Genomic DNA, 22,533 nt, shown 5'->3' on the forward strand with positions numbered 1-22,533 from the left:
AAATCTCGTTTTGTAAAAATGTGTTCATAATATACATATAATAGGTATTAAATAGTCTAAAGGGGCATCGTCTAGTAGGCGTTCTGCGATTTGTTCAATTTCTATAAAACAAAGTTACCAAAATGCTGCCCGCTGTTGAGCAGAAGTTGAGCGATATTTTTATATGTATGTGAGCATAATTCAGGGATTTTACGTGCCATCCACTACAACCAGATGGTTACCCATTCCATCCCACAGATCTGGAGGTGCGACAGCGCTGGGTTCTCTGCTGCTTCACATTTTTGGCGATCATCAATGCCTACACAATGCGTTTGTGTTTGGATTTTACGCTTAACCAAATCATCTTGGAATGTGGTGGTCATAGGGTGGACAACGTTCCTCAAGTGCTGAATCCCAAGGCACTGCCCAACTGGCGTTTTGAACTGGCCATGGCACTGAATCACACGGAATATCAACTGAGAAGCAGGCTAAAAGCGGGAAAGGAGCACCCAGATCCCAACCAGATAAGCGACAAAAGAACGCGGGATAGAGAACCTGCCGGTGAGAATCCTCCTGGTCAAGAGGACTCTCAAGAACGTTTGAGCTGCTCCGAGCTATGGCCTCGTCAAACCCAATCCCTTGTAGTAATGGCATTCTATGCCGGCTATATGCTCACCCACGTTCCGGGCGGACGGCTAGCGGAGAGGTATGGTGGAAAGTGGGTGCTCGGTGCTGCCATACTCACGTCGGCGGTGCTGACCCTGCTAACTCCCACTGCAGTGCGACAGGGCGGTCCGTATGCCCTTGTCGCTGTCCGTCTATTGGTCGGAATTTGTGAGGGCCCTTGCTTTCCGGCCGTGTGTGCACTCCTGGCCCAGTGGGTTCCAGAACAAGAGCGCGGAATGCTGGCAAGCTGCGTACTCAGTGGCGGTGAGATCGGCATCACGATGGTCCAGTTGGTCAGCGGGTTGCTTGTGGCGGAGAAGGATTGGCCCGTGTTCTTCTATCTGGTTGGTGGAGGAGCCGTGGCCTGGTTCCTGGGATTTGTAAGTCTATACGAACGCTAAAGTCATGGTAATCATGGTTTAAACCAATTTGTTCCCAAGACCTTAGTTTGCTATAGCACTCCGGATCATTGTCCGTTTATTCAGAGCGAAGAACGGGAATACATAAGGTGCAATACTAGCAACTCCTTTTTGTTGACCACTGGCGGAGAAAGAGAGGAGATGGACGGGGAAGATGGATATGAAGGTGAGGATAGGGAGCACGGCAGAGAAGTGGAAGCAACGTGTAGCACTGCACCTTGGAGGAGTATGCTTAACAGCACGCCGCTCTGGGCACTGGTTTCCACCTCCATGCAGCAGGAATTCCAACAAAAATTGCCCCAGGAGCTGCAAATTGCGCTAGAGGAAGTAAGAGCCCGTGGCAGCAGTTTCTCAGAACTAACCACCATCATCGAAACGATAGCACCGTCCGTTGCAAACTGGATGGCTTCGCTGACAACAGGGCGGCTGAGCGATGTGCTAATCGAGCAGCAGATTCTCACGCGCACTCAGACGCGCCGCCTCATGTCCTGGTTGGTCTTCTTATGCGGATCCATGTACATGCTGCAGATCAAGATGAGCGGAGCACGAATCTGGAGCGTTCTGGGCATGGGAGCCTACTATGCGAGCATTAAGCTGCTACCGCTGGATATGAGTCCCAACTATGCTGGCACTTTGATGGGCATTTCGGGCGGCATGGGTGCGCTTCACGAACTACTGATGCCCTATCTGGATCAACTGGAGGCCGACTACAAGCTGGTGAGCGGTGTGAGGGCCGCCATGTGGGTAATCGGCGCCAGCTACATATCCGGTGACGTGCAGGCGTTTAACCAACCGGAACCAGAACGGGAGCCACAATGAGGAGACTTGCTTGTTTTAAGTTTAATCTTACGCTTAAACATAAGCTACTGGATTTGTCTTAGTGGATTCCTTAGGCAACAGATTCTAGATTACATATGTACCATAATACATGACAATTTCTATGCTAAAGCTAGGAGCATAAACGTAAACAAGCTTTATATATATATATATAAATAACAGGTATGGTCGATATTAACTTAATTAGAGTAGGACTGCTGGTGGTCGTCTCGCTAAATGCTCCGCGCTGGCTCTCATTTTCTCGGGATATCAATCCCAACACACACCGGTTCCATACTCTATGCAACGCCCTGGGGCATCAATCCGGATTGGGCCATTGCCGACACTGAGTTCATGTCGATACCCAGCTTCTTGGTGACGTTGATTTGGGCCACCGCCGCGTTGCGCAGCGAGTAAACGTGCACCAACTCCGCCTGGCTCTTGGCATAAAGCAGTGCCTTTTCAAAAAGCTCGACGGCCCGGGTGAGTTGCGCCCGCTGCACTTCGACTGTTCCGAGTGTCTCGTAGGCCAGCTCGCATTTGGGATCTACTTCGATCGCCTTGTTGAGCAGCTGGACAGCCAAATTAATGTCACCGCGCCACTGAAGCACCATGATGGCCTGGTGAACGATAAGTGCGGGATTTGTTGGCGCCAATACCATGGCCTTTTTGTAGTATTCCTCCGCCTGAGCAAACTGTTGCTGGTCGGCCAAAACCTGAGCCGTTAGACTGTAGCACTCAACGCAGTCCGGGAAACGCTCGATGGCATTTTGGAAGGTGTGCATTACACTCTCCAAGCGCCGCTGGTCGCCGGCCAGGAGGGATAGTCGGTACTCGGCATAACACTTCTGGACGAAGGCGATGGCGTGGTTGGGTGCAATGCTCACCGCCTTTTCGAACTCAGCCAAGGCGGGCTCTATCTGCTCCAGCAGCAGAAGGATCTGGGCGCGCTGGTGGTACACATCTGGGTTCTCTGGGTTCAGGCGTTCCGCCTCAGCAAAATCGGCTATACCCTTTTCGCGCTGATCCAGCTGGATGAAGAGAGCTGCCCGCTTTATGTAGGCATAAGCACGCAAGTTAGGATCAGCATAGTCTGCAGTGAAAGTAAAGTAAAGCAACTGAAGAAAACCGACTAATTAATGAATTGAAATTAAACAAATTCTTACCATTAGCTATAATAGCATCAAAGTCCTGCTGGCTTTCTACATAGGAGCCACACAGCAGATGGAAAGTTCCCCGCATAAGCAGAGCCTCCACTTTGTACTGTGCTTCGGCCTCGGAGGATTCAATCTCTTCGGTGCAGGCGGGAATAATTTCATCGTACTTCTCCTCGAGGAAAGCGAGGTGGGCGCGCAGGAAACCCTTTGGGGGTGCATCGGATTTAGGGGCTGGGACTTTCATGGTCTGCAGCGGATCCGCGATGAAGGAACGCGTGTAGGTGTTTACGAAGCAAGCCGACGGCACGACTGGCACCCGATTGCGAATACCCTTCTCGGCGTCCAATCGGCCGGTCTCCTTGAGCACACGGTCAGCGAACATGATAGTTTGATTATTTTGGAACATCTCCAGGATACAGGTGGCTGTGACATCGTCCAAGCACTCGTTCATATCCTTGGTGGCCTCGTGAGCACGGGCACGACGATAATATGCCTTGGCGTAACGAGGATTGAATTCCAGCGAGGCTGTGCAGTCCTCCTTGACGTTGGACCACTTCTTGAGCATCTCGTAAGAGGCGGCGCGGTTCTGGTAGAAAATGGCCATGTCAGTGCGGTGCTCCTTGGGACACTTGTCGATGGCCTTGTCATAGAATTTAATGGCCTCATCGTACTTCCCATTCCTGTAGCAGTTGTTACCCTCCGTCTTGTAGTTGTTGGCCTCCTTTAGAGGCGACAGCTTCTCGCCCAGCTCGGCGGACTTCTTATTGCGTTCCAGCTCCTGGTCCGGTGCGGTGCCGTCCAGGGAAATGGCCTGCTTCTCGATCTTGGCCTTTGATCGCTTCTTCTCCCCGTCGAACTCCTTGGGCGCAGCCGTCCAGCTCTTCACCGCATAGGTACCCAGTCCGATGACCAGGGGAGTTCCAAGGATGAGCGCCAGCTGCCACTTTGTCAGCTTCATCGAGCCAATGTTCAGAGTCATCGCCATCGTGCCGGTCTTCCTATGGATGTGTGTTATGTGTGATGAACTGCAAGAAAAGAGCTGAATCAGTTTGGGTGCCGCCACAAATTGTGTAATACTCCGCTAGCTTATCGCTCAGCGCCTTTTGAGCTTGCTAAATGCCGGGCGGGGGGCACGTTTCTGCAGTACCTAACCCCCAACCCAATTGATTTTTCACACCCCCAACTGGCCGGCATGTTACTCAGTGCAGGCAGCGAAGGGAACTTACACTTTTTTAAAACTTTACACTGCTGTGAATTTGGCAATTGTGAAACGTCGATTGTTCTATTTTCAGTTAGAACTCGGGAAACTTAGATTCTATTGTATATCAGCCTGCTGAGCACACGACATCGAAAAACGATAGGCATCGATAGGTATGGAGTAATAACGGCACTGGGAATGCTCATTATGGAAGAAGAAGATCAGTCATAGAATTAATTGTGTGAATAGTTGTTTAAACTTAATCAGTAAAACTATGAAGGAGTTAAAATATGATGTATTTGTAATAAAGCCTGAATTTAAACTTTAGTACGAATAAATATTTTAGAAATCTATATTACATTACATTACTATCAGACCGAAACGGAGTTCTTAAATTTTAAAATCGGTTTCATCCACTTAAAAAATTGAAATACAAATGCGTTGTAAAATTACAATCAATGTATTTAAAGGAATTCACTAGAATACACGGACAGCCTAAGGACGATTCTCCTCATCTGTGCTGGAAGTTGGAACTGGAGCAGGAGCAGAAGCCGAACTTGTAGTCGACTTATCGGTTTCCGTAACCAAGATCTTGTCCAGATCCTCCAGTTTAACCAGGCCCTGGGAATCGGCGTAGTGCATGAGATCACATATTGTGGGCGACTCCACGACCAGGATATACTGGCACGTCTTCGGCTCTAGCAGGTACATGGATACAGCGGTGCCGCTGTTCGTTACAGGTGTGCAGGTCAACTTCACGTCCACTTCGCGGGGCACTCCAATCTGTTCGCAGTGGGTTCCCTTGCCATAATGGTGCCAGATAGATGTCGTGAAGCCGGAACGGCGTGCTCCTTTGTCCGGGTTGGCGTTGGACCAAGCACGATGCGCTTCCTCTGAGAAGTAGCCAAGAAAGAGCTCCACTTCGCTGGTCTTGTCCTTGTGGAACTGACGCACATGTCGCCCATAGCAGAACTCGTACTTCCACCAGCCATTGCCCTAAAAAAAGAGTATTATTGAAGCAAAAGCATGGGTCAGCTGCATGTTATTCCTACCCCAGTTAGGCAGTTCTTGCCCGATATAAAGTCCTTAAGGGGCGTCAGATCAGTGATGGGTGTGGGTCCTGTTCCAGAGGCTGCTATAGACAGCAGGAGCTGCTGAAAGTCTCCGTCTACCTTCAGGTAACCATTCCTGAAGTGCTTGAGTAGGACTTTGTCTATATCATCGCCGTTGTTAAAGGAGACCAAATCGCCATCCGTCTTGGCCTTCTCCTTGAAAACCAGCAGATCCGCCTCGGATTCAGTCCATTCCTTCAGCTCCGATCGCAGCATGCTCAGCGGGCTGTGCGGTTCCGATTCGGAGTTGAAACATTGTATGGATAGTTCCTTGGTCTCTTCGGCATGAAGACCGCGAATTGCGCACAGCGTCGAGGAAAGTATAATGGCCTCATAATTGCACGAGGATGTCTCCTTGAAGGAGTAGATATCGTCCTTGCCATGGGGATAGCACACATAGCGCACCATTGTGGTGCGAGGAGCGTTAATTATGTCGCACATAGTGCCATCGCTGTATTCCATCTCAAAGTATGGATAACGAGTGTTGTCGATCTTCAGGCTTTTGTATTTCGGCTTAACGCCCGCCTTGATGTCTGCGCTCCAGGCTTTTGTCAGTATCTTCATCTTGTCATCGGTCCATTTGCCCAGGTAGTACTCCTGGAACTTGACGTTCTTTCCCTCGCGCTCCTCGTGATACTGACGCACATGGTGGCCATGGCAGATCTCGTACGACCAGTAGGCCTCGATGCGGTACGTGCAGGTCAGGGCGGAGAAAATGGGCTGCAGCAAACTTATTGGAGCTGCGGGATTCGGAAATTATGTATAATACAATGGGATGTTAGTTGAAATGCCAATTTCTTACACAACTCTGGCTTGTCGGACTTTTCCTCCTCCTTTTGGTGTTCCAAAGTGGGAATCAGGCAGTCGTACTTCTCCTTATCCGGCGTGTAGAATGTTCGCAGCTGATTGCCCAAATCCTAAACAGCATTACTTAAAGACATTTGTTTATGTTTGCGTTAATAAATTTGTACTCACCGGCTGCCCAACTAAATCCGACACTTCGAAATCAATTTTATACAAAATTGAATCGTCAAAATCTTTGGCTTCGTGGGAAACCGCTGCAATTATTAAATTCAGCAGCAATGATATTCTCGCAATTATCACGTAGGACTTGGCCATTTTCGTGTTTAAGGCAGCGATTTCTTTACATGAGTATTTTCGTGACAATATACAAATAGTTGCAAATGCTACGTGTTGTTTTTCTCAAAAAAATAAGGAACATATGTTGATTGTCGCCGGGGCACTGTGAATGGTTACTGCGAAAGAAGAAGAAAATCGGCTAGCCTGCATGGGCATTTTAGCTTGCAAATAGCTAAATATCAAAAAATAACCGTCGCAATCGACAGCACTTTTTGAATTTTTTGAATTCAAATTCTAATTCTTGCATTTAAATCTAGTTTTTCAATATTTCTCATTAACAAAATACAAAATTTATTCTTTCAAACTTAACTGAAAATTATTAAAATTGTTTTCGTATTTATTGCAGATTTAATGGCCTTCATTAAAAAATGTTTTAAGAATCTGTATAAAACTCCAAAATAAGTAGAGAAACTAAATCCACGTCCTCCAACAAATTAAACTCAGTTCCCAGTTTATCTTCAACATTATTATATTTTCCTTAACAAATATCGCATATGGTAGTCAGTTCCCTATCTCATTCCCAGCGCCGGCGTGTCCTTTTGCGCCGTGGACCAGCCGAGCTCCTTGTCCTTATCATGATCCACTGGCACCTTGTCGATGGCATCCAGTATAAACTGGATGGAATGCGCCGTCCGTGGCAGCCACTCCATGATGCGAGAGGTGGTCGAGACGGGCGGTGTCGCTGCATCGCCGTCGTCCACGAAATCCGCATCTCCGCCGGACAACGAACGAACTCCACCCAGGTAATCCGTGTAGTCGTAGTCACTGGTCAGCGGATTCACCTTGGAGTAGTAAATGGCGGCGAACGTCGAGTAGATGATCAGCAGAGCTGTGCCCACCTATAAGTTTTATATATTTAAAACGATTATATTACACATTGCACTTAAGTTTCTGACGCTCTTTATGTATATCCACTCACCTGAAAGACGGCCCAGAACTTGTAGGAGCCCTCCGTGATGACGAAATCGTAGTATCCCTTGAGAGGATCACCCTTGATGTAGCGACCCTCGCCCACATCCGTGTCGGCCTTCTCCTCCGCCTCGGCATCGCGTCTTTGGCGCAGTCCACGCACCGATCTCAGATTTCCCTTTTCCCCCTTGAGTGCCGAGACTTTGGTGGCTGGTGCCGATGTTGTGACTGTCTCAACTTTCTCCACTGTCTTCTGCGACTGTTCCTTCTCCTCCGCTTCCTCCTCCTCATCAGAGACTTCTGGAGCAGCAGTCGTCGTCGTCTTGTTGGTTGTTGCCTTAGTTGTTGTTGTAGTCGGCCTCTTGTTCTGGTTCTTTTTGTTTCCCTCCATTCGCGGCGGTTTCTTGGAGTTTATCCTGGTCTTCTGTTGCTGCTGCTGACGCAGTTGCTCCTTCTCGGCTTTCTTCGCCGCCTGCTCCTGGCGGAACTTCTCAGTACTCTGCTGATGGCGTTCGCTGACCGCGTTCCAGGCACTCATCAGTGCCTGATACAGATCCCAAATCTGCTTGAGGCTCTTCAGCACGGTGACCAGTGTGGATTCACTTTGGATTTGGACTACTGCATGGTCGGAGGTGGGCTGGGATTGCTTGGCCATCGCTGTTTCCGGATGTGGGCGTGGCTGGAAGCCCATGGGATAGTCGTACATCTCATCGTAGGCGGGATAGGGCGATCTGTAGAAAAATACGTTCATTTTGTTTATGACATGTTGCCACCACTTCATCCAACACCAATGACCCAGAACTAGTTGGATTAAGCATTTCTCACCTGCTAGGAGCTGAAGGCGCCTGGAGCTTTCTATTGTTGCCCTCGGCTGCGGGATGAGTAGCCACTGGAGTTGGCTGCTGTTTGTATGACCACGGAGCGTAGAAGGAATCGTACGGACGTGCCTGCTGTGACCTGCCCTCACCGGTGTCTTCCTTATCATAGAAGCGTTCCGCCTCTTCAGACTCCTCTTTGGACTCTACACTGGGATATCGTCCAGGTCCGTAGTCATCGGCCACATCGTAGTACGGATCCTGCTCGTACGAATCCTCGCGACTCTGCGGCGGACCGTAGGCATCCTGGCGTTGTCCCAACACGGGAGAATCCATGCTCTCTGCATTCACCACCACCGCCTGCTGCTCCTCGTAGAAGTTTCTGCCCTGCTGCGATGCGGATGCACTCGGATTGCTTGCATTTCCGGCATCCCTAGCAATTCGCTCCACCGTGGCAATTTCCGTATCATTATCGACACCGGCCTTGAAGTGATTCCACATGCGCGTGAGGATTAGGAGATCGCTTTCTCCGCCCGCGTTGTTCTGTGCCCGTCCAGCTTCGATCACGGCCATCGCCGTTAAGGTGGTGGCAAAGAGAAGAAACGTGATCACCAAAAACCAAATGGGTGAGAGGCGTCGGTGCTCCTTCGCCGGCATTTTCTCGTAGGCAGACATTATCCGTTTGGCACTATTGATTCTATTGTTTCGAATCCTGTTCAGCACACACCGCACGGCCAGTTGGCTCGGAGTTAAGTCGACAACTAACCGAAGATGTCCCAATGCTAAGCCAGAAAAACTCCGCCCGGCAATGGTGCTAATGGCGGGTTTTTGGGTATCTAGAACATCCATGCCGTAGTGGCTCGTTGAAAGGTGCTAATCCGTGGGCCGCGTGCATCATCGTTATTGGGCCAGTGCTCCAGTTTCGATTTAACGGTTCATCCGCCACCAAGTGCCGCGGCAATTAGCACCATCCATATCTCCAATGTGGCCAGTACTACGATCCCATCCCATCCGATGCTAACTTCCATTCTCCATTCAGTTATGCATAATCCCCGATTTTGTTGTTCGCCACAAATTCGTTTTTTTTCGCGGTGAAAGTGTGCAATATGATTCTCTTCCCAGAAGATGGGCTGTGGAATTTGGGAAGTCGTAATTGGAATGGATCTGTCTCGGTGGAGTACAGAGTTCCACGCCTGCGGAGTCGCCACCATCGAGGTCCGTCGTCTGTCGTGTGCCAGGCGAAGATCACGATCTAGGAGGCTGCATACATGCCCATATTTAGACACAGATCGTGGCAAGCGTGCGACTTTCATTAATGGGTTTGGAAAGCAATCCATTTCTACAATTAAGATACGTTAGGTCAACATCAATGGGGTGTTTGTACATTTGGTGACATCGCCTTAACGATCTGAAATCTGAAGACAACACTCTTTTGGAAATTCTAATGCACAGTTTTTATTGAGAATTAGATTCTTTCCAAAAATTTTTATACTGACCAAAATATTGAAAAAGAAGGAAATCGTATTATCGTATCGTATAATATCGTATATCGTATAATAATAGCTAATCATAGTTTAATATGTAGCAACCAATTAGAAACCATAGTCTGTCTTTCATATCTTAGAAAAGAAAGCGAATATTCTCAATTTTATACTTTAATGCGAAATGAATTGAAGGATTATAAAATTGCTCATTTAAGTATTTAAGTAAGTATTTAATCTTAAGAGCGCAACTAGATTAGTGCAATCAGTGGATTGCAGTGTGAAATTTGCAGTGGCAAATTCACATATTTACTTCATTTGTTATAACGATTGACATAAATACATATGTATGTACATTTCATGTAGTACCTTACCTTCAAATCTTACATATAAATATGCATATATGTATGTGTGTACATATGTATGTATAGAACTCAACTTCTATCGATTTCTAGACTTTACTGAACCATTAATGCGTCATATGTTTACCGGCGAAACGCAGCGTGGCAAACTAGTTTCGTTACCCCCAAAATTGTTTACTCGTTTTTTAGACCTCTGGCTTGTTTTCCTCCAAAAAGCTCTGATTGTAAATTTTATTTGTTGATATTGCTTTGTTTGAAGCCGCGGCGATAATGTTTATCTCTCGATTTTGTTTTACTTTTGTAATGCGAGGTTAACGAATCTTTAATTTAGAAATCTATTTAATTACACCAACACACAAAATCGATTCTAAGGCACTTTCAACTCGCAATGTATTTGCAATGTTTAATTTTATAAAATAAACAGCTATTTCATCACCTATTGGTTCGAAGTTTGAGACACGAAATTTTTATTTTTGGATGATCAATGATTCAGACGAAATGCAATGCAATGAAGATAAGGAATATTTATGACTATGTTTGAAAATTTTCATTAATATGCAGTATAGCAAAACCACCTGATCGAGAGTCTGTTTTATTGTTTACCAAATATCAACAACGCAATTCAAAAAGCCGGCAAATGGCGTTTGGTGAGAGAGAGAGACAGAGAGGAGAGAATTCCATTAGAGTGGACCTTTCTGGAAAAGTTTGTTCGGCTTATTTTTGTATGTGTGCTTGTTTCTGCGTTGTGTTTGCTTGTCAGTGGAAAATAACATAGCTTTTGTAATTTTGTACATCTAATGTAAAAATATCTTTTAGTATGGAAAGTCAATAAAAGCGGCTCAATATTCATAAATGCAACCTTACACGCAAATTTAAACCGGAAGAAATGATGCAGGCATATGTGTGTGCAAGTTTAATTACCTGTGTAACTGGTGAACTTTCAATGGAAGGTCTCGGGAATATTTCCGTTTGGAAACTAACATACATACATTGAATACATAAATATATATGTATGTACATACATGTTTTCTTTTTTGTCGATCGCTGTAAACAAAGAAAAAAGTCGACTGCAACTGCATTCGCGATAATCAAGGAGCTGAGTGCAAATGAGTTCAACTAAAAGGCTATAAATATGCGCAACAGCACACCAACGGCATTCGAAAAGCTCTCTCGCTTGGAAAGGTGCGCTGCAAATGCAAATGAAAATAAGACGACCAGGATATTCAGTTTTGGTTTTCTCTTTATTTTATATGTAATACCTAAGTCAAACTTCATAATTTGAAACGCTCTAAGGCTTAGCAACTAAAACTTGCAAGTCTGAATTAGTTTAGGAATATATTAGAAGCTAAGAGTAGTATGTGCCTTTCTTTTTTTGTGTTTGTGAAATTATAAGCGAAATAAAATTATTATAATGTTCACAAAGTTTAGCGCCGCATGAAAAGCCAATGCACAATACAAATGCAATGTGTATTTCCAGCTGGCTTTTGTTTTTCTCTCTTTCCTTCCAGCAAAACTGCTGCTTGTTCTTCTTTTTCTTCTCTCCTTTGCTTTCCTTTTAAATTCGAAGATTTCTTTTCTCCTTTCAGCGCGGCCCCGTTACTTCTTCCTCTCCGGTTCTACCGCCCCCGTCGATGCCCTGCATCAGTTCTTGCAGGCGGCGGCCTTCTTGTTGTTGTTGTTGGTGTTCATCAGCTTGGTCAGAATCTTGCGGGAATGACCGGAGGGATCGAAGTGGTTGGTGTGCTCATTGGCCTCCCTCTTGTTGCGCTGCTTGCCGCTGTGTCCAGAGAAGATGTGCTTGTCATGGTCGAAGTTGTAGTGCTCGTACTCATCAAAGTGGGCCTCGGACATAATGGCGACTTAAGGTTGCAAAACTAACTGCGTTCTTGGTTGATTCTTTGCTTTTTGTTTCTCTGCAAACTTGCAGACTGGTTTTCAAATTTCTGTACTGCTTCTTTTTTGTTCACTTTTCGCTGAGCTGCGAACGGAATTGAATTTTTTTCGGTCGAGCAGCGGCTTTTATAGGCGCGCAAGCTTTCTGTTCCGCAACCAAAGCTCTCTCTCCGTCAGAGTTGCCGGATTTAGCTAAAGAAACTACTAGAAAGGCATTATATTGTTGCTTACGTGTAGTTACTAAAAATGATTAATTTTTCCATTACTTTCTACTGAACTTTTACCAAATATATTTGCTCTTTTTTATGTAAAAGAATGTTCATTTATTAAAATTCATAGTTACTCGCCCTGACAACCCTTTTCCGCTCAAGAGAGTGCCTTCTTGACAATTTTTGCTGCGCAATTTAATTTTTTGCTGTTTACAAAGTGCGCGGTAAACAAAAAAAACTGAAATCGGCAAACATATTATTTCGCCTCGTCCATTTATTTTAATAATTTAAGAACTTTTCAGCAGACACACGTTCCCCGAGTGTTATGTAACACCCGCCCACCTTGGCCCTCCCTAAACGACCATCAAAGTGCATTTACCCTGCAGTTGTTTCTCCGCCCAATAAATATATAATTAAATGCATCATATGTTCTGGATTATCTGGATACACTGATCAAAATTAGTTTTTTTTTAAATCTCAAAAATATTTTTTAAAGCGAATGTAAGGGCAAAAGAAACAATTTCGTAATAATTATAGTTCAAATAATATATTTGAAATACAAGACATTTACTAATAATGGATATTTATTTTGGTGCACTAGAACCTGATCAGTTGACCCACTTCCCTCCCACCAGGCAACGCATTTGTTTATTTCTGAAAGGCGAAAAGCTTTCAGTTTGTTTTGGTTTAATGGATTTTATATAAACAAATGTTACGTACATAGCCTTCGGCGTTGATAAGGTGCTAACTATCGCTCTAGTTAGTCATTTGGCAGGTATTCGTTCTGAAAGTTCGTCTGGAAACGACACAATAGATCGTAGCCACCTTCTTAGATAAGATAGAATGGCCTCAACAATGTTGTTTTTAGAACCTGCCACAATATACCACTTTATTTACAATTCGTTGGTAGCAAATCAATCTTTAGATTTCTCGATTCTTCTTTTTTATGGCTTCAAAAAGAAACTGGGTTGCCGTGAATATTCTGGATAGAATTTTGTTGTATTCAAACTCAGAACGTGAGATCCCTCGTCTCATTTGTCTCTTGTTAACATAGTTATTCTAAACATTTACAATTGACATTTGCCTCAAAAATCTCTTTCCTTGAGAAGTTATGAATGGTAACCTTTCTTTTTATTCCTATTCTACAGTCTCCTTGGGCAATAGGGATTTCAGTCGCTTGTCAGGATTGACATCCCTTACAGTCTTGCTCTTAACACCCTTTGGTTTCTTCTTGGGTGTCGTGTCGATCACGGGAAGATCAAAGTCATCGGGAAAGCTACTGTCCACCGTTTCCGAGAGCTCCAACTGCACCGCCTTCTCCGTGTGAACCCGCTGCACGTGCTCCTTCATTTTGTCGGAGCGATGACTACTGAATCCACACAGCTGGCACTTGTAGCGGTTCGGACCATTCTCCGTGTGCTTCAGGGCGTGACGCTTGAGGTTTTTGCTCTGGCTGAACTTGCAGCCACAAATCTCGCAGATAAAATCGCGACCCTGTTTGTGCGTTTCAATGTGCAGTTTGAGGTTCTCCTTGCGATTGGCACGATGCTTGCAGCCGGAGACTGTGCACGCAAAGAATTCTCCAGTGTGAAGCAGCTTGTGCGACTTGAGGGCCTTCATGTGCGTGGTGCTGTAGCCGCAGACGTCGCAGAGCATTTGCTTCTCGGGATTGTGGACCAGGATGTGGTTGCTCAGGCCCTGCTTCCACTTAAAGCCCTTGCCGCAATGTGGACATATGTGCGGCGTTTCCGTGGAATGCTTGGGCTGATGGACGAGCAGGGCAGCTCGTGTGTTGAAGCGGATGCCGCACTGCAAGCAAAAGAAGGGCTTACGCAGATCACCAGAGTGCCGGCGTAGGTGAGTGTCGTATTCCCGCCAGTCCAGGAAGCCCACCTCGCACAGCGAGCAGGTCAAATGGGAGGGTTCACAGCTGCCCATGTGCTCGATCATTTTCTGCACCTGATAGCACTTGAAGTCGCAGCCAATGCAGTAGTTCACTTTGCTGCTGGACTTTACCGCTCGCGGGTTCTTAAGCTTTAAGGAAAAGGCGAATATAAGATACGTCAGTGGCACAATGTCATATTATCCACCTTGAAGTAACTTTGTCGATTCTCAAAGACAGCCTCTGCCTTCTTTTCTAGTTCTGGATTTGGTTGCGCCTCTCCAGGTGCTGGGATCTCTGTTGCTTCTTTTACCTCGCCCAAGGGCTGCAACTGGTAGAGATTCAGTAGTTCTGTCACAGCCAAGATTTGCGCTAGCTCCCGAAAGTGCAGCTCGTGCTCCTTGGACACGGAAACCAAATCCTCGTAGAAGAAGTCCACAATTGTGTGCAGGCATTGGGTGCAGCTGAAATTCCGGATGGTGATCTTGAGCGGATTGTGAATGGAGAACTGCTGTTGCTTCTGATTGGTGTTGATGAACTGGCTCTGTGCAGCCAGCACGCAGAAATGGACGCTCAAGCTGAGGGAATCATCCGAATCCAGTTCCAGGAGCAGGTCACAGAATTGTCCGGTTCTCCGCTGGTTGTTCAGATAGTTCGATACCTTGGAGTGCAGTGGCTGGTGGAGAGTGGGTATGGATTGCATTGTCTGTGGGTGCAGCATTTCTGCAGCTTAGATAATGCTACTAACACTCGATATAAACAAAATAATCAAATGTTTTGCTTTAGGACGCCCAAACAGCTGTTCAACAGTGTGACCAATATGCGCTACAGTGTATTAAAATACTGACTAGTATTTTTCGACCGTTACTTTAAAAATTTGAAATTTAAAAGGCAGATTTTAAATATAAAAAAATAAAAAATTAATTTGTTCTTTAATGGAATCAGCCCCAAGTTGTACACATTTATTTTTATTTTAAGATTTTAAGATCTTAAAACCCTTATTCCAGATTCTTAGAAACCTTAAAATAAAAATAGTGTACATTATAAAAATTGGTTTTAAAAAACACTTTTTCAAACTTTAGAGCTTCAGTTAAGACTAAAAAAGTCAATGAACTTTACAGAATATCGAACAACGTTATGAGTGTTGAATTGCTTTGTTTATTCAAGTTTTGACACTCAAACATCAGCGACTTGCAGGGAAATTGGAAGAGTTAAACAAATAATAGGGCCGCTTAATAAGCTCTTCTCAGTTCTGTTCGAGCATTTGAGCGTCAGTTGAGAGGCGACGTTGGATTCGGAATGTCGGCCAAGCGAACAGATCGGTCGCTTTTGCATTAATTTATTAGTCGGTGCGGAGTTAAATCAAATCATAACGCATCCATTGTTTAGCTTCCTATAGGAAATACGCTTGCTTAACCTCCGGCAAATTTGTTTGTGTTCTGAATTACCAAAGGCCAACGAACATTACACTGCCAATTAAAGTCGAGTGCAAATAAATAAGTGTTAACAATAGGCTGGGAATGTGCCCACCCACTATTGTTTGAAATCTTATCGGCTTCGAATCGCGGTCAAATGTTCTGTATACGCAGTCATTGCAATTGCGCTGAAACCTAATCCTTCGGTTAGCAAAAGGGCTAATTACTGGGAATCCCAAAGTAAATAGAAATTTAGCTTAATTTACACATATCTTTCTCGCTAAGCTCCCCCGTGCCAGGTTCCAATTTTCCTTTATAACTGGAGCCCCCCATAAACAGCACATAGCATAGATAAGATCTACCTGTGCCAAGTTATTTGGGGTCTGGGTCGCAGAGCATTGAGTGTGGAGCTCTCGACGCGAACGGTTGATCTGGCCTGATCTCTCGGGGTGTCGTGTTTATATTACTGCTCTGATTCCGGAACGCCGATTAGCGTCAGTTGCAATCACCGCGAATCAGCAGGGTAATTCAATCAGAGCGATATGGTGGGAAAAGTTCTACGCCTTGCACTGCTGCTGCTGCTCCTCGCCTCCTGGACGAATGAGGGCCAGGCACAGACCGAATCCTATGAGAACCCCAATGCGCTCAAGGTTTGGCTGACCATCAGTGCACGCAAGCGCTTCCTGGAAGTCTCGTGGACCAATGCACCGGCTAACAAGGGTGACCAGCTGCTCGTGACACGGGAGGATGCACTCAGCTTCCAAAGCCAACTGCTGCGCAAACACACTCCGCTGGCGGGATTTCCCAGCGAGGAGGGAAGTGGCTCCGGTGATGGGTCGCCCAGCTATGTGCCCAACAGTGGGTTCACCGCAAGACCGTCGACTAAAGCGGCCACCAAAGAGGAGGAGCAGGAGCAGTACTGGGTGGCCAATGGAGGAGCCACCGAGGTTGTGGCTGCCATTGAGCCCAGGCAGGGCCTGAGCACCCAGTGGTTTACAACTGGATTGCCCTTTGATTATGCCCTGTCCCGGAATGCCACGGTTCAAACGGCCTGCTACGGATTTTGGGCCAGCTACATCGATGCGCAGGGCAATATCCTGGCCAAAACCTGCCTCAAAGTATTCCCCCGCTGGATGAACGATCTGAAGTCCAAGATAGGGGAGATGCGTCTGCGAGATCTCTTCATTCCTGGCACCCACGACTCCGGCTCCTATCGACCCAACTTCGATCCGCTGCTCCGCGAAAGTCTGGTGACCAAGTATGCGCTCACACAGGACGACGACATCCGTGGGCAGTTGATGCACGGAGTCCGCTACTTGGACATACGCGTGGGTTACTACCGAAACTCACCCGATCCGTTCTTCATCTATCACGGGATCACAAAACAACGTCCGCTGCAGGAAGTCATCAATCAGGTTCGGGATTTCGTCTACGAAACCAATGAGATTATCATATTTGGGCTCAAGGAGTTCCCAGTGGGTAAGGAATACGTTCAATCTTGGATATATGAAGGATAATGCATATGATTTACTTTCACTTTCCTTTAGGTTTTGGAAAAGGACTTGGTGTCCATCGCCTGTTGGTCAGCTACTTGCGGGATCAGTTCCAGGACCTGATAGCACATCCTTCGCTTACTTGGCGTGCATCCCTGCGTGACATTTGGGCCCGAAGGCAGAACGTCTTCCTCGCCTATGACCACGAGGCCATGGTGGAGGAGTTCCCCGATGTCCTGTTTGGATCCGTGGAGCAGCGCTGGGGTAACAAGCAGACGTGGGCCCAACTGGAAACCTATTTGCGCAACATCAATGATTTCGATGTGTCGTAAGTGGAGATTGTCGCTAATGATTAGATAAGATGTGGTACATCTATCGTTTCTTACCTCCACAGTCGCTTCTCCAGTCGCCCGGTGTCCGATATGGCGGAGCTGACCCCGGAGACGTGGGACGTCATTTTGGACAAGACCGGCGGGCTGCGCAAGATGGCCGATAATGTGAATTGGCGCATCTCTCAGTTGTATCGAAATGAACTGGGCACGAATGCGAATATAGTATCGGCGGATTTCATAAGGGGCACTACTCTAGTGGAAACTGCCATCGAATACAATGCTCGTAAGATTTACATGTAGATCTGAACAAAGTTCGTTGGAAGAAGAGTCTTCCTGAAGCTTCAAAGTAACATGCCGAATTTGCAATAATACATTTATTTGCTAAGCGGTTAAGTTTAAACATCAATATGCTCCTTATTGTACTGCTAGCTGTGTAGCTTCCCTAAACATGTCACATTTTCGTAGTTTGTTCCCATATAAGCGCTTTCACTTATTTCCTGATCGTATTAACAAAGGAATTCGGATTGTTGCACCTAACCATAGAGATAAAAAGTAAACTTTAGCGGGAAGTGGGCCAATAAGGCGGGGGTTTTGCAAAAACCTGTTAACTGAGGGGCTTGCTAAAAACAATAAATACGTACTACATACGATAAAAACTAAATTCTTATAGATGCCAATTTGGTGCTGAGCAATGCTAAAATATCATACAAGCTGCACTTAAAACGGTTTGAAATTTAACAAGTTTTCAGTTTCACGTTTTTCGAATATCAATTACGAGTGTTTTTGAACTAAATGCATAAGTTCTACGGTTGTGGTACACATATATATGTTTGTACGTGTAGGCCTAGTTAATCGCCTCATTCGATTCGATAATGGTGGTATTGAAGATGGCCCGGCAAATCTCCACTACGGAATTGGACAATCGGCCGTAGCACTTTGGCTTATTTTTCCGGGCGATGAAAGCGTAGTAGAACGGAATCCCAGACAGGGTTATGCCGATGCCAATGAGCAGATTTTGTGGCTCCTCCCAATTGGGCAGCAATACCAGTGTCACGCAGCTCACCATGAAGGTGATGGGCAGCGCAAGATGGACTTTAATGGGTCGGGGCAAGTCGGGCCTGAAAGGAATACGCATTACACATTGGGTTCAGAACGAGTCAGTGGTAGTATCACCCACCTCTTATGCCGGAGCCACAACATCCCGGCTATGCTGGCCACCACTGAAAGCCAGAGCACCGAGCTGAAGTAGTTGATCAACTGGAACACGTTATCCGTGAGCAGCATGAGAAGCGACATCAGACACTGTGGAAAAATGCGCTTGCATGAATGCAAAATTCTCTGCTGATAGCTGCAAAATGCTCATGCCAACTCACCGTGAAAATCAGGGAGGGAATGGGCGTCTGTTGCTTCACGTGGAACAGCTGGAAAAACTTGGGCAAATGCCCCTCCTGAGCACCAGTGGCGAACAGGCGCGCCGATGTGAAGAGCACCCCGTTGACGCCACCAAATGTGCTCAGCGCCACGAAAATGGGCACCATGAAGGCCAGCGGTCCGAACATACGATTTCCAAAGGTCACCGCCACGGCCAGCGAACTGAGCATCTCCGGCCTGTTCACCACGGCGAAATAGGCTAAGTTGACCAGAACATAGATGCTCGTGACCAGCGGCATGGCTATCCAAATGGCGCGCGGCAGATTCCTGCACAATGAGAAAGCAAAGTGGGAGATTAGTTTTATGCAAAACATATATATATATGAGTTTTCCATTCCATCATATGAATAACACTTTTAACTACTGTTTTTGTAAATATGTGAATTGAATATAGATCTCTGATAGTTGGCTGCAGTAGTTCCGATCAGTATTAGTAGTTCTATGTGAAGCGGACCTGTTGAATATCCCAAAGTCGGTCGGATAAATGGTCATGTGGCAGTTCGATTGGCTATCATCGAACCATGTCATCGCAGCATATGTCATTCCCTGCCCAAATTGGTGACTGTCCACATCAAAATGATGATGTGCTACTTGGTAGACTCCATGTAAGTGACGTCAATCCTTGATTTCCAGATGCTCCTTGTGATGCTTGGTCACCAGGTCATCAGTGGTTTCCAATTTAGCGCTCTCAGGTGCATATATATTTCAGTTTAAAAACTGTCTAATGAATCTCTAGTTAAATAAGTACTATCTTTAATATTTGTAGTGAGTAGTGACTATGACTACATAGATGGTAAATAACAACTACGCTTTGATGTTTCATTCGGAACTAAAACATAAAAAAGCTTTCAGGTAAAATAAGAGATATCTTATCACTTTGGATGACCGATGATATAGAAAACATTTAGCTAATGGTCGAAAATGCCCTAATTTAATTGAAATAACTAGAAACAGCAGAAGAATAATTAATCTACGGCCTTTACTGCGCATAGGAATTGATTTTCCTACTTGAAATTTCTTTCAGTGTGTTAAAGAACGTGCTATTCAGCGAGAAAGCACTTAAATTGATTGCAAATTGAATTCGTTAGGGATGGGGCAGCATCCCCCACCCACTGGGTGGTATTCTAGGAGCCATGACATCAAGGACACTCTACAAGTTTCCACTTGTTGCTGCCTGCGCATGACGCACAAGGAATGAATGGGGCAAATAAAACCAAACCAACCCAACCATTTGTCTTTGTCACCACTACTCACTTGTATGGATCCTGCAGCTCCTCCGTCACAAAGTTTAAGTAGTTCCAGCCGCCAAAGGCAAACAGACCGGAGTAGAAGGCGTAGCCAATGTTGCGGGCCGAGTATTTTACATCCCACATATCGCTGAAGTTCTCTAGCTCACCAGTGGCCATGTAGTACAGTCCGGACAGTATAATCATGATGAGGGCCAGCAGCTTGCCCACCGTGAACACATCCTGCACCTTCATGGACACCTTCACGGACAGGCAGTTGATTGTGGTGAGCAGAGCTGCGGGAATCGTTTTCAATTAATTAACATCGGAGTGGATTGTTTAACCAACTTACTTAGGCATATGGCAGCCAGCAGTTTCACCGCATTCTGTGGGGGAACGCATTCCGGAAAGAATGGCTTGACCGCATAATGGGCAAAAGATAGAGCCACAATGGTCTGAAAAAACACAGTGTATTCATACTATAAATCCTACATGCCATTTGTTTCTAGCGGAGAAAGCTGTTCTACTCGTAATTGAATTCAATTCCGGTCGAAGGTAGCCGCCCATTAATAAATTTCTATTTATTTGCATCAACAACCCATCGATCAATCAAGCCAACTATGTAAACATTTCGTAATTCAATCGATGTGCCTTAGGAACTGACCTGCGTGGTTGGCCGGATGATGAGCAGTGCGATCCAGAGGCGCAGGAATCCCACTAGCGGACCAAAGGATACCAGCAGATAGGCGTAATCCCCGCCAGATCTCGTGATGCATGTGCCCAGTTCAGCGTAGCACAGAGCTCCGATGGTCGACAAAATGCCGCAAGCCAGCCAAATCAAAAGGGACAATCCCACGGAACTGAAATGATATACAGTAGTCATCGAATTAATAAACAATTTGGGTGAAAATAAATACACGTAAACAAATACTCTAAAGCAATCAAATTATAAATTCAGATCTTATATCAACTTGGTGGCAAATATTTGTAAGCAATAATAGTAAAATAGTATTTAAAAACAACATAAATATATAAAAAAAAAGTGCAGGGTATTAACTTTCACTTCGATAAAATACATTCATCGATTTAACTCCCTGGAACTTTTCGCAGTCGCCTTAAGCTTATGACGCATACCTTTTTCGTGGCTCTTATCAATAATTTAAATGTTTGGCGCGCCTTATTGACGTTATTATTGTAACTGGAGTCAATTCGCTTAAAAATCACTTTAAAAAGCTGACGCAATATGTGCGCAGAATTTCAAGGGTGAATCTTTGAGGGAAAATCGAGAACTAATAAATATATCTTAATTGGTGCTAAAGGAATGCCTGCGACAATCTATCCATTAATTAACAGTTAAATTGACCTTTTTTGTGCATAAATTGAATTAAGGAGGATGCTACGTATCATCATCGTCATAATCATCACCACCACTCACTCGGCGTATTTAAAGACTCCCGTGGGAGCAATGAAGATGCCCGATCCGATGATGGTGCCCACAATGATGGCCACTCCATTGAGTAGTGTTAGCTTCCGTTTGAGGACAATCCTCTCCTCGCCATCAGCGGGATTTCCCGGCGCGGCGCATCCATTTGTGGGCTCGACCAGGCTGGTGGTCACTCCGTTGGCATATCGGTCCGTCATGATGGCTGCACTGTGGGATTCTTCTGATTATCGTCTAATGGCGAATACCGCACATTGCCACTGGAATGAAGGGTAAAAGTTGAAATGTAGAAACAAAATCCTTTATTATCAGCAAATGGGGCGCAAGCACGTGTTGCGCAAATTGTAAACAAATGCTATAGTGCTGATTTTAGTTACTAATTGCTAGTGAAGAAGACCCGATTTTTGCCTCGCTGGCAGCTAACTAATCTCCCATTGTCAGACATAAACTTTAATTACATATGTTTCCCCGACGCCACTATCTTCGATACACTAAATTGAGCTTTAAAGTCGGGTGATTTTGGGGTTGTTGTGTTGTGGTGTGTAGCTGCCTGCCTAATAGGGAGCTCCACTTTTATGGTGACGCCTTTGCCGCGTGCCAATTTCCACGATTTCGTCATCACCTTACGACGCGTGGCAATGAATTTTGCAGTTGCAGAGTTGCAGTTTTTCTGCCAATTGCTCCATTGCTTTTATTCGCTATTTTTGTTGTTGTTGTTTATTCGCAAGGTTTGGAATGCAGTTTGGCTGATTAATTTCGGTTTATCTTGTTCTCAGCGACTTTGCACGTAAAACACGATTTATTTTACCTCGAGAGCGCGGACACAACAAAACGGCTTTGACTGCGAACAGCGACTGTGCGTTGGCATCGAGACCGGCATTTTCATACTAAAATTAACGCAATTTCCACCCTAAAACGCAATGAGAGAGTGAGAGTAGCAAACAGAGAGAGAGATAGAGAGAGAGAGTGCAAAGAAAAGAAATGAGAAATGAGTGCTCAAAACCGGAAATTCATGTCAAATGATAACTTACAAGAAACAAACATTAAAGCTGTTCCCTTGAATGCTAGCTATAAATAAATTTAACTTAAGGTATAACTATTAAGTTTAGTTTTAAGTTGAATAATAATATTTCGTAAATGTTCCGCGCCAAAAATTT

At 45.4% G+C, this 22,533-nt stretch overlaps 8 protein-coding genes across 11 annotated transcripts; 2 read left to right on the forward strand and 6 right to left on the reverse strand.

Moving 5' to 3' along the window:
* Nucleotides 1-23: 23 nt before the first annotated feature.
* LOC6732043 (putative inorganic phosphate cotransporter) lies at nucleotides 24-1,891 on the forward strand. Its single transcript, XM_002079139.4, has 3 exons — nucleotides 24-165; nucleotides 238-1,025; nucleotides 1,086-1,891. Exons 1-3 carry the CDS (start codon nucleotides 123-125, stop codon nucleotides 1,881-1,883), a joined length of 1,629 nt encoding a protein of 542 aa, XP_002079175.1. The 5' UTR covers nucleotides 24-122; the 3' UTR covers nucleotides 1,884-1,891.
* LOC6732044 (mitochondrial import receptor subunit TOM70) lies at nucleotides 1,890-4,425 on the reverse strand. Its single transcript, XM_016178373.3, has 3 exons — nucleotides 4,264-4,425; nucleotides 3,047-4,062; nucleotides 1,890-2,973 (listed from the first exon to the last, which is right to left on the reverse strand). The coding sequence occupies exons 2-3, from the start codon at nucleotides 4,020-4,022 to the stop codon at nucleotides 2,180-2,182; spliced, it is 1,770 nt and encodes a 589-aa protein (XP_016024729.1). The 5' UTR covers nucleotides 4,023-4,062; nucleotides 4,264-4,425; the 3' UTR covers nucleotides 1,890-2,179.
* A 254-nt stretch (nucleotides 4,426-4,679) lies between these two features.
* LOC6732045 (endoplasmic reticulum lectin 1) lies at nucleotides 4,680-6,614 on the reverse strand. The gene is made up of 4 exons (XM_002079141.4): nucleotides 6,323-6,614; nucleotides 6,150-6,264; nucleotides 5,288-6,087; nucleotides 4,680-5,231 (listed from the first exon to the last, which is right to left on the reverse strand). The coding sequence occupies exons 1-4, from the start codon at nucleotides 6,464-6,466 to the stop codon at nucleotides 4,731-4,733; spliced, it is 1,560 nt and encodes a 519-aa protein (XP_002079177.1). The 5' UTR covers nucleotides 6,467-6,614; the 3' UTR covers nucleotides 4,680-4,730.
* A 324-nt stretch (nucleotides 6,615-6,938) lies between these two features.
* LOC6732046 lies at nucleotides 6,939-11,156 on the reverse strand. 2 transcript variants are annotated; one of them, XM_039291081.2, is made up of 4 exons: nucleotides 10,976-11,156; nucleotides 8,222-9,550; nucleotides 7,407-8,127; nucleotides 6,939-7,326 (listed from the first exon to the last, which is right to left on the reverse strand). In XM_039291081.2, the coding sequence occupies exons 2-4, from the start codon at nucleotides 9,058-9,060 to the stop codon at nucleotides 6,997-6,999; spliced, it is 1,890 nt and encodes a 629-aa protein (XP_039147015.1). In that variant the 5' UTR covers nucleotides 9,061-9,550; nucleotides 10,976-11,156; the 3' UTR covers nucleotides 6,939-6,996. The 2 variants fall into 2 exon arrangements, with proteins under 2 accessions (XP_039147015.1, XP_016024730.2); XM_016178372.3 differs by having other exon boundaries at nucleotides 10,067-11,156.
* Nucleotides 11,157-11,276: 120 nt separating this feature from the next.
* On the reverse strand, nucleotides 11,277-12,049 carry LOC27206507 (nuclear protein 1). Its single transcript, XM_016178371.3, has one exon. The coding sequence runs from the start codon at nucleotides 11,903-11,905 to the stop codon at nucleotides 11,696-11,698; it is 210 nt and encodes a 69-aa protein (XP_016024731.1). The 5' UTR covers nucleotides 11,906-12,049; the 3' UTR covers nucleotides 11,277-11,695.
* Nucleotides 11,957-14,881, reverse strand: LOC6732048 (gastrula zinc finger protein XlCGF26.1). 2 transcript variants are annotated; one of them, XR_001599973.3, is made up of 3 exons: nucleotides 14,247-14,881; nucleotides 12,877-14,190; nucleotides 11,957-12,810 (listed from the first exon to the last, which is right to left on the reverse strand). XR_001599973.3 is itself a non-coding variant. In XM_002079144.4 (2 exons), the coding sequence occupies exons 1-2, from the start codon at nucleotides 14,757-14,759 to the stop codon at nucleotides 13,294-13,296; spliced, it is 1,410 nt and encodes a 469-aa protein (XP_002079180.1). In that variant the 5' UTR covers nucleotides 14,760-14,881; the 3' UTR covers nucleotides 11,957-13,293. The 2 variants fall into 2 exon arrangements, 1 of the variants encoding a protein (XP_002079180.1); XM_002079144.4 differs by having other exon boundaries at nucleotides 11,957-14,190.
* A 409-nt stretch (nucleotides 14,882-15,290) lies between these two features.
* Nucleotides 15,291-17,939, forward strand: LOC6732049 (PI-PLC X domain-containing protein 1). Its single transcript, XM_039291082.2, has 4 exons — nucleotides 15,291-15,693; nucleotides 15,753-16,932; nucleotides 17,001-17,274; nucleotides 17,341-17,939. Exons 2-4 carry the CDS (start codon nucleotides 15,996-15,998, stop codon nucleotides 17,576-17,578), a joined length of 1,449 nt encoding a protein of 482 aa, XP_039147016.1. The 5' UTR covers nucleotides 15,291-15,693; nucleotides 15,753-15,995; the 3' UTR covers nucleotides 17,579-17,939.
* An 88-nt stretch (nucleotides 17,940-18,027) lies between these two features.
* On the reverse strand, nucleotides 18,028-22,300 carry LOC6732050 (large neutral amino acids transporter small subunit 1). 2 transcript variants are annotated; one of them, XM_016178370.3, is made up of 8 exons: nucleotides 22,185-22,300; nucleotides 21,371-21,636; nucleotides 20,600-20,795; nucleotides 20,288-20,390; nucleotides 19,964-20,231; nucleotides 18,652-18,976; nucleotides 18,456-18,580; nucleotides 18,028-18,396 (listed from the first exon to the last, which is right to left on the reverse strand). In XM_016178370.3, exons 2-8 carry the CDS (start codon nucleotides 21,574-21,576, stop codon nucleotides 18,123-18,125), a joined length of 1,497 nt encoding a protein of 498 aa, XP_016024735.1. In that variant the 5' UTR covers nucleotides 21,577-21,636; nucleotides 22,185-22,300; the 3' UTR covers nucleotides 18,028-18,122. The 2 variants fall into 2 exon arrangements, with proteins under 2 accessions (XP_016024735.1, XP_016024733.1); XM_016178368.3 differs by lacking the exon at nucleotides 22,185-22,300 and adding an exon at nucleotides 21,835-21,976.
* Nucleotides 22,301-22,533: the final 233 nt, after the last annotated feature.

Source organism: Drosophila simulans, chromosome 2L (genome assembly GCF_016746395.2).
Source record: "Drosophila simulans strain w501 chromosome 2L, Prin_Dsim_3.1, whole genome shotgun sequence".
NCBI classification, from domain to species: domain Eukaryota; kingdom Metazoa; phylum Arthropoda; class Insecta; order Diptera; family Drosophilidae; genus Drosophila; species Drosophila simulans.